Here is a 9906-nt window from a genome sequence, read left to right on the forward strand (position 1 = left end):
TATAAAAAGCACTTTAAGTTCTGTAAAGACAGAACTTTTATATAATACGTACGAAATTTGGACTAAAAATAAAAAATTTTGTCAGTGACTCCAATACGAATACGAATACGAATACGAAAACGAATACGAAAACGAATACGAAAATAACTTCAGCATCGTCCATACACATCCCGAGGTATAGGACCCTCTAAGACGCACACGGTGTAAAATTTGAGTGTACCAGTGTCCTCATTTTTCATTTTCAGAAATAAAACACCCGAAACAAATTTCGACAATTGCTACTTACCAAATCCCTAAATACAAGCAATCGATATCGACAATGATTGAATTAATCAAACAGAACAAAGAAGTCGCAGTCGGTTCATTAATATGCGACATTTGCTAATCTTGATATAGCTAAGGGTGCTTATTGTACGTCCTTTCCCTCAATGGCCGTATTTGAGTAGGTACGTTAGCTGGAGCAAGTTCAACAAATATAATCGTTTTAAGGGACTAAAATAAAGTCATATTTGTAATTAAACAACATAGAATCATGTCAGATGAATTAATTTATAAGATTGGCCAACAGAGTATCATCGATGGCCAATATGCACAGAGATTTTATAACGATATTTCACCATGATCATCGAAGACTTGGTGTACGTTACCTCTCCATGACCGTATCGTCCACCGTCGCCGACGCGGTGATTAAATTGTATCCCAGCAAACCCCGACAGACTATTTTGTGCCGTTCCCAGTATCTCGACATATTCTGTTCTATGAAATCTCAGGAAGTATGGTCGTAATCGCAAAGTACATCAATACCAGTGTTGCAATTGTCATTGCCTCTGCTCAAGTGTTTTCGTTCTACGTGTAACATGAAGTTGTCCACACCGCTGTGTGTGAAACCTTCTCGATCAGTATCAGCCTGAAACTAACATACCTACCATGACTCTGTTGTTATTCGATAGCTGGTGTACATCATCAGAAGGCCAGAATGTTCTCAACCAGTGCAAAGATCATTAAGCCGCAAGGCGAGAAGGCAGATGACTTTGAACTACAGGTCTCACAGGTAAGACACATTCACCATTTTACTTTGTAAATCATAATAGTTCATACACTATGGTAAACAAGTCCAATACTCTACAGTGCATGGAATTGTAAAGATAGACATTCTTATTAAACTATTGTGGTTCGATACACGGCGATGGCCACTGTGGTAGGTATTAGAAATTAGGAAGTTGGGAAACGGAATGGCGGGGTCCAGACACATTGCACCAAAACCAGTTCGCCCCACACAACTTCGTCCCAAAACCATTTCTTACCAAAACCACCTCGTCCCAAGTACTACCTCGTCCACCGCCACTTTGCCCCAAGTACCACCCCTGTCTTACTAAAACCACTTCGCCCAAAGTATTGCACCATCAACTCGTCCCAAAACAACGATGCCACAATGTATCATAAAGTTGCTTTGTCTTGTAAGCATTAATGTATCAGGACATTTTGGCTACCACAAACCATTTATTGTTGCATGAAACCATAAACAGCAGAATAAGAAAAAAGAAACGCGCAAACTACTCAATGCTACAACTCAGTAGCGGTGCACGGAATTGCACGATGTCATCTTCTTGAAATGTGTACACTTTCAAGATTTCAGTCCTGGGATGACAGAAAGGTGATGAAAACTTCGATGGCAGTAGTTGGTTATTTTTCAGCTTTACCGGTTGGCGATAAGTTTGGGGTGAAGTGGCATTGTTTTGGGGGCGAAATGGTTTTAGGCGACGTGACTTTTGGGGCGAAATGGTTTTGGTACAAGGTTGTTTTGGTGCGAAGTGGTTTTGGTGCGAAATGGTATGGGACGAGATGGTATGGAGTGAAGTGGTTTTGGTGCGAAGTGTCTGGGAACTGGAAGGGCTGCTATATACGCATGTATCACGAAGTCCCAAGACAGATTTCCCTCACAAAAAGCCACAGTTTATTCCATAAACCAGCATAGATGGCTTCCTATGCATCTCTGAATTCATACTTGCTATCCTCTTTACGTCAAAAATGATCTGTGCATTTTTTGGTGCGATTGTTAAACCGCCCTCTTTACATGAAACTGCGACTTTCTTACGACAGCAGCAGATGGTTTGAAAATAGAGGCTCTGTGATTGGCTGTATCAGTGTTTTTGTTAAGGCCGGGACCCGGGTAAATGTTACCAGGGTTCCTGGTCATTTTACAGGGGTTCCCCTTGGTATACCAATGCAATCAGATTTAGGGACAGCAGAAATGTTACCGGGGTTCCCAAATCATTTACCAACATTCCAGAACCTTAGCAAAAACACTGCATTATATACTTGCAATCGGTGATCGTTTAAAACATTTAAAATCAGGGTTCCACAGCGCTAGTGCCACTACACCTGCTGCTATTGTAAGAAAGTAGCGGTTTATGTCAAAAGTGCAAGTCCCATCAGATGGTAAACACACCGATGTAAAAACATTACATTGTACCCACGGTGGTTTTGGGACCAGCTGGTACTTTGAGTGAAGTGGTTTTGGTTCAAGGTGGTATTTTGGGCGAGGTAGCATAGGGCTAGGCAATACTTAAAATGATGTGGTTTTGATACAAAATGGTTTTTAGCTCATATTTGGTTTTATATATAAATACCAAAAAGAGCTTATATGATGAGTCGGTGGCATCTGTATGTCTGTATATTTGTGGGTATGTATGTGCGGATGTATGTCCGTCACACACAAAGGCTCCCATACAGCCAAAGCTACCGTCTCAGTATTTGGTGTACAGGTAGATGTAGGGGTTGAGATGTGAATTTGTTCAAATGAACACGTCAGTGTCAACAATGTGCAAATGAGGTAAGAAAAAGGGAAATCCTACAAATGTGCAGGAGTGGTTGCAGTAACTGAATCAGCCCCACACATCTGAATAAGAGGATTTTGACATTTAACCTATTTGTATGCAGGGTACCTATTATGTTTTGGAGAGGAAGCAGTAACTGAAACAGCTAATTGGTCATTTCCTGTCATTGTTTATGAACTGTGACATATTAACCCTTTGCAGCCCAGCTCATTTGCATAACAATGTACAGTGGAGACCAGAACTCCCCACTCAAAAATTAAATATTCCGTAATCATTAACAGTGTATTGTTTATTCCAAATTTGTAAAAAGTGGCTCAGAACTGACTACAGCAACCTGAAATTATTTTAAAGCTTATAAAATTTCCTTTCCAATGATATATTGCTTATGGGGAATTCAAGAAATTTTCTTGACACTTTTCCTCATCAAATGAAGCTGGCAGCTGATTTATTGCGCAGTTTTACACTTTCCTTTTCAGGTTAGAAGTCCCAGATGAAATAAAAATAAACAAAACACATAATTTGAGTGTTTCTTCTTTTTTCACATGATGTTATTTGAAAATCAATGTTTTTCTAATTTTGTAATTGTTGTAGCATCATAGAGACGAGAATTTGCCGTACATATTATTATATATCATCAACCAGCTTGTGCAAATTTCATGGCACATTTAGGAAATGTTTGCATCATTTTTAAACTTATTATAAAGTAAAAGTAATATCGAACACAAAATTATCAAATTTACAACAAAATAAAAGTATTTATTTATAAAGTGTCTTTAATTCAAAAAAATGAGGGTACGATAGTTCTCTTTTTGGCGCCTGTACCGTGTACGTCCGCCTTTCTTTCCAATAAATTCTGGGGATCGAAGCTCAGACAGTATCCGCTAAGGGGACAAGTAAGCATCTAAACTTTGAAATACTACTTGACTGGCTTGGCTTGCATGTACTGCATCATATGGCCTTTGAATTTTATTATAGCCTAATCAATCGACAGCTGGCGAAATGACCGTAATTTGCGGGAAAAGAAAATTGAACGTCTGAGGTCAAGATGAGGTCGAACTTTGAACGTACGATCATGCACGGTTGAGGTCACCGGCGGGCACATCGAGTTCATTATCATTGACATGAAAATACTTCTGATATCGGTTCTTTAGCATTACTTTTGCGATCCCCGTACTTGTAATCTGTCGTCTGTTGACCAGTAGTCATTTACATCTGGCATGGTGTGAATTTCGATCAAAATATTTTGCTATGAACGCCCGCATTTCATCAACCTTCGTCTCATACGTACCAGTACTGGTTTACGTTGGCGCCGGCCATCGACACAGAGTCGCGTAGTGGTTGATTTCATCAACAACTTGTTGACGGAAAGGCGGCGGAATTAACAGAAAAAATAATCTAACAGCTGAGCTCCGATGCCTAAACTATGATAAGAAACAGATTCAGCGACCAGAAAATTCAGAAGATCGAAATTTTGTACCACGAGGCGACCCTGTGAGATCTCACACTATTTATCGGGCGCTTCCGGTTATAGTTTGCATGCAGCATGTACTTGCCGTAGCGCTGCATCGATCTCACCTACGTCAATGTCACTCACTGTTTCTACGTTTTGAAAACGGAATCAACAGAAAAAATAATCTACCGGATGAGCTCCGACACCTAAACGATGCTAAGGGCCAGATCAGCGACCAGAAAATTCGGAAGATCGAAATTTTATACCATGGGACGACAATGGATCTCACGCAAGATATCGGGCGCTTCCGGTTACAGTTTGAAGTCCTAAAACTGGAGTATTTGCCGTAGCGCTGCATCGATCTCGCCAACGTCTATGTCACTCACTGTGTCTACGTCTGAAAAGCCTTCAAATTTCTCCTTTTCGTCATTGTCAAGGAAAATTCTCATGATTTAGGTATTCGAGCGACCGACATCTGTGATTTTTCAGTGAGGGTTGACGCTACGGCAGGACGTAAACAAAAATTTAAAATTCAAACTTCAGCGACGCGTCTGAGAAAACATCGATCGATTTTGTGCAAAAACTTTTAATGGCAACCTGTATATTTATGAGCGGGAAAATGTAGCCTAACATTTGCTTAGTACGTCATCAGAAATGATGATACGTTCATCACGGAAAACCGTTACGTTTCCCGCATTTTCAAATCGACCCGGAAGTCTTGAATGTTCGGGCGCTTTCGGGCGCTTTGGCCGCACCCCCATAGGGCGTTTGAGGGCGCTCTGGACTGCAAAGGGTTAACAGATCTGCTGAAACCATGGATGTCTATTTTTGTACATCCATGGTTGAAAGATTCTCTGCTATGCATGTTGCTAAAGTTGACCTTCAGTACCTAAAGTTTCAGACCTTATTTACTTTTGTCATTCTTAATTTTCTGGTTTAAATATTTCTTGTTGTTTTTCTGGTTGTACTGTGCAGAAATTGTCGTAACATCAACGTATAATTTTCCTGCAATGAACAGATAGAAATAACACTTATCGTTTATCTTTGGTATACCAATTCTGATCAAATTTGAGCGACACCGTATAATTGTGGTATTTTTAGTTCATATTTTTAGGATGATGTTGTGCATTTTGGTGCACCCCTTGTACATCAACATATGCCAAAAGAGAAGAATAAGAAAAATAAACTTGCTTTCTAAACAAAACTAATAAAGGGATTAACAAGTTGAATAAAATTTTACCAACACCTCTTGAAGTGTGTTTTTGGAAGGCAGATAAATGATTTTTAGCTCACATTTGGTATACCTATGTGAAGTTATCTTTTAACACTGGTAACATTCTTGTTACCTCATGATGTGAGTACATGTATATAGCGGTACAAGTGGGAATCATAGTAACACAACTTGGAATCCCAGTAAGTTTGAGAGGGTACTTCCCTTTGCGAAAACACACTCTATTAGGAACAATCTTGCTGTCTCAAAGGATGCTGGTTATTTTTGCCACGGAACAGGAGATCAGTGGCATAGATGTATAATTATAGTAATGATATCATTCAAGGCAAAACTTTAGCTTATTGTACTTTTTATCTAAAGCACATAGTATGTGCAAGCTATCTCAGCATTTTCCCCCGCCAGTGCCTTTAAAAAAAGTAAATTTATACAATTTTAAGTTACTTCTATGGCTGAAAATGTCAGTAGGAGCAAGTACACACAGTCAGTGAAGTTCTTGTCATGTCAGAATTGGTGCTGCATTTAAACATTCCTGTTTTGTTGTTTTCATGTCAGCAGTTCAGTCTTATGAATGAACAAAAAGCAAGATTGAACACAATAACAATATGTTTTGTCAGATGATCTTTCTCAGCAAACAAAATGATGAAAAGACGTAATTTTTTGGCCTGATATGTGACCTGTTTTCATTTTACCATGTACAGGCTCTGTTGGAATTGGAGATGAATTCAGATTTGAAAGCACAACTAAGAGAACTATGGATCACTGCAGCAAAGGTAAGCTGGTCTGTGTTTGTCTTGGTGATGTCTGATTCCTACCTGAGATATTTCAGCACCTGTCAAATTGCCTGATAATTTCAACAAACGAAACTAGCTGGATTAGAAAAGTTCAAAAGTGCTACGTAAATAGGTGATGTCATAGAGCACCTTGCAACTGATTGGTTCGAGTCATTGCATTTTAACTTCTCATGATTGTCATCAAACATTCCACATCATCAATCAAATACAGTTCACAAATTTTTAATAACCAAGTTGAATCTACTTGGCTTGTAGACTGTATGTCGTCTTGTATATTCAACATAGCATATGTCATCCGTAGACCTTGTTATACCAGGGTTCAGTGTTTTGGCACAGATACACAAAAATAACAATGAACAATTTAGTAGTAGAAGACAACTTTTAATTTATATTTAGTCACTGCTTGCTTGGACGGTACACAGAAGACTTTGTAAGATCAGAAAAGAGTGGTACATTATTGAAATGATAGCTCGAAAAAGGATGACGTGTGTCATAAGCATATTCTTAATGGCTGCACAGGAGTTTGTGCTTTTGCCTATAAATTCTCCACTGATAAATTACAATTCTTGTAAGTCCTATGATTCAGGCCAAAGGGAGCGCAAAAGTCTCCTGGTCAGATTTTTTCTGAACTTTTGTGATATTACTGTCATTATTAGGAAATTGAAGTTGGTTCTAGCAAGAAGGCTATTATCATCTTTGTTCCTGTACCACAACAAAAAGCTTTCCAGAAAATACAGACAAGACTTGTCCGTGAGTTGGAGAAGAAGTTCAGTGGAAAACACGTAGTCTTCATTGCACAAGTAAGTGTTTCCTTTTATGAGGACATTTAAATAAACATTGATCTGCTTATAATTGAAAGTCAATCAAAAGTATTGGTAATATTGTTATGCCATAAAAACACTATCAATTCAACCACTCTATTAATTCAACCACCCTATTTTTTCTCAGAACGTAATTTTATTTTACCCTTGTCAGTGTGACCACTGATGGAAACTGAGATTTTTCATCATCTAATGACCAACCAATAATGACAAACTGTTGTGAACATTTTATTTTCGATGAAATACACAGAACAATACAATGTACAGCACACAATGACTAAGTTGGAACTTCAGGAAAGTCACCTTTATATGTTTCAATCATCCAAGATGGTAAGCATATCACTTATGAACTGTCAAAAAAGTTGAAATTCCTAATAATTTGACCACTAAAATCATTGTGGCTTTGTTAATTTTCTAATAATTCAACAAGTTAAAATCATAATTATTTTTTTCATGTCGAATTGATAGGGTTTTTATGGTTCCCCCCGTAATGTCAATGCTACAGCTGATCATGACAAACATATTTGCACTATTTCTGTAATGACTGACTTTCCCTTTTATTGTGTCATTACTAATGTGTATCATACATTTGTTTTCAATTTTCACAGAGGCGTATTCTTCCGAAGCCAACCAGGAAGACGAGAAGTAAGAACAAGCAGAAGAGACCAAGGAGTCGTACTCTGACAGCGGTACACGACACCATTCTGGAAGATTTAGTATTTCCATCAGAGATAGTGGGCAAGAGAATCCGTATCAAGCTTGATGGCTCCAGGCTTATCAAGGTCCATCTGGATAAAAACCAACAAACAAATGTTGAACACAAGGTAAGAAAAGTCCCAGCCCACACAGGCCATAAATTGTAGGTAGGTTATGCGCTTGTTGACACAAATACACACACATTATTTGTTACTCATACTCAAGCTACTCATAAGTTGAAATGTGTTGAAATGATTATCTAGCATACCCAAAACATATTTTTAACCTATGAGTACATTATGAATACGCAATGTATATGCCCAAAATTGAAAGATGCTTTGTTAGTTCAGCAAGCAAGCGTTTTAGAGAAATTTTGATAACACTGGCTAAATCGTCAAGGTGTGACAGGGCCCTCAAATCTGACGTAAAACAATAGAGTTGCATTTTTCTTGGTTTTATGTAGACAGATGTTGATAGGATATGATTGTAATAACAGAGTCTATCTGCAAGGAATTGACAAAGAATTTATTCCATGTTTCTCTTCTGATTCTGTTTTGCAATTCCCAAATCTGACAGAATTTGTAAAAGCACCAAAGTCTGATGACCCACTGTTCCATGATGAGTTAATATCACCATCTTTCGACTGAAATGATGATGTATCTCATTTTGCTCTGAGAACAAACGTAACACCATGAATACTGAGTTCCATGAAGTGTGGAAACTTTGGTACATGCAGTTATGCTTTAGACAAGTTCTGTACATTCTCCTAAAACATTCTTCTGTGTCACTATGACAATGTGATATCTGACTGGAAAAACTTTCATTCTCCAATCCATCATCAATCTGTTGCCACCTACTTGTGAATTGCACAAAAAAACACCGGAGATAGAAGCTGTCGAATTTAGGTAAGATTTATAAGACATGTTCTGTTACTTTTTGTTTTGTTTTTAATACAGTTCATATATTTGATTTGTTTTTCAGACCGACACATTCTCAGCTGTATATAAGAAGTTGACAGGAAAGGATGTGAACTTTGAATTTCCTGAACACTTACTGTAATTTCACTGGATAAAAAATGGAAAAAAACAGAATTAATGGAGTAAAGAGACTGTATTCCAAGTGAAAAACTCTTGTCAGTGTCTTTGTTTTTGGTGATTGGTAATTTTGGTATCACAGCGTATATGCCATTGGACAGTAGCCATGGTGATTTGGTATAACAGATGCCATTGGGGGGGGGGGGGGGCAGTAGAAATGTGTATTTGCATGATCAGTGTCAGTTCACTGGTGTATCATTAGATCAGAATACAAGATTCATAGAGACTGTTGATAAGTAAAACACATGAATGGTAAAGGAAACCCATTGTCTTTTGCTTCAAGTCCCCTTCCTCTCACTGAAAATGTAAAGTGCAAAAATCCCTTGAAGAATTATCATTGGAACTTTCCCAAACACAGATTGCAGAAGTGGTGTGTTGGAAGTTCAACACTTTCACTGCCATGCTTTGTCCAATATGTACCGTTATCAATGGTGATTATGGACCTGTAGAAGGGGAATTGCGGTGAACATTTTAAATAGATTCATAGACTGGGGTTTTGGTTTTTGACAACAGTCATTTTGAAACAAAAATGAAATGGTCACTATTGTCATGCATATACACACTTGCCACGGTGTACCCGTGGTATTTAGCAAATGCAAATTTGTGTAATAGAGTCTGGTATTCATATGAGTTCATATATTTGAATTAGTCGTGGCCCTAAACTGTAATTTAGAATTTTGGTAGCCAGCTAAGCTGTTTCTGTAAAAACTCTTTCTTGTTATGATTTTTTCGCTGGGAGTTTAATGATTCTGCACAGGGAACAGGCAGGCATAAAATATTTTCTCATTGATAACAGTTGGGGAAACTGAGGGGGGATGGTGCCCCACAGGCAGGCAGGAATATAATTTTCGAGTTTGTTGACGATCGCAAGGAGGGGACAAGTATGTGAAGAAGATGCATGTTTGGCCGGCAGTGTGTACTTGTGTGTTTGGGCGAGTGCAGTGAGATTTCCTGGTGGGATTTGGGAGAAGTAAAGATGAATGGAG

General features: G+C 38.3%; 1 protein-coding gene across 1 annotated transcript; it reads left to right on the forward strand.

Annotated features, from left to right (window-relative positions):
- The first annotated feature begins 315 nt into the window (after positions 1-315).
- LOC139133933 (small ribosomal subunit protein eS7) lies at positions 316-8953 on the forward strand. The gene is made up of 6 exons (XM_070700731.1): positions 316-446; positions 951-1051; positions 6217-6288; positions 6966-7109; positions 7739-7954; positions 8808-8953. The coding sequence occupies exons 2-6, from the start codon at positions 977-979 to the stop codon at positions 8883-8885; spliced, it is 585 nt and encodes a 194-aa protein (XP_070556832.1). The 5' UTR covers positions 316-446; positions 951-976; the 3' UTR covers positions 8886-8953.
- Positions 8954-9906: the final 953 nt, after the last annotated feature.

Source organism: Ptychodera flava, chromosome 5 (assembly GCF_041260155.1).
Source record: "Ptychodera flava strain L36383 chromosome 5, AS_Pfla_20210202, whole genome shotgun sequence".
Classification (NCBI taxonomy): Eukaryota; Metazoa; Hemichordata; class Enteropneusta; family Ptychoderidae; genus Ptychodera; species Ptychodera flava.

Coding starts and splice junctions, on each gene's coding strand:
- LOC139133933 (XM_070700731.1), top strand. CDS start 977: ATGTTCTCAACCAGTGCAAAGATCATTAAGCCGCAAGGCGAGAAGGCA. Junction 6,289..6,965: donor TATGGATCACTGCAGCAAAG/GTAAGCTGGTCT, acceptor TGTCATTATTAG/GAAATTGAAGTTGGTTCTAG. Junction 7,110..7,738: donor ACGTAGTCTTCATTGCACAA/GTAAGTGTTTCC, acceptor CAATTTTCACAG/AGGCGTATTCTTCCGAAGCC.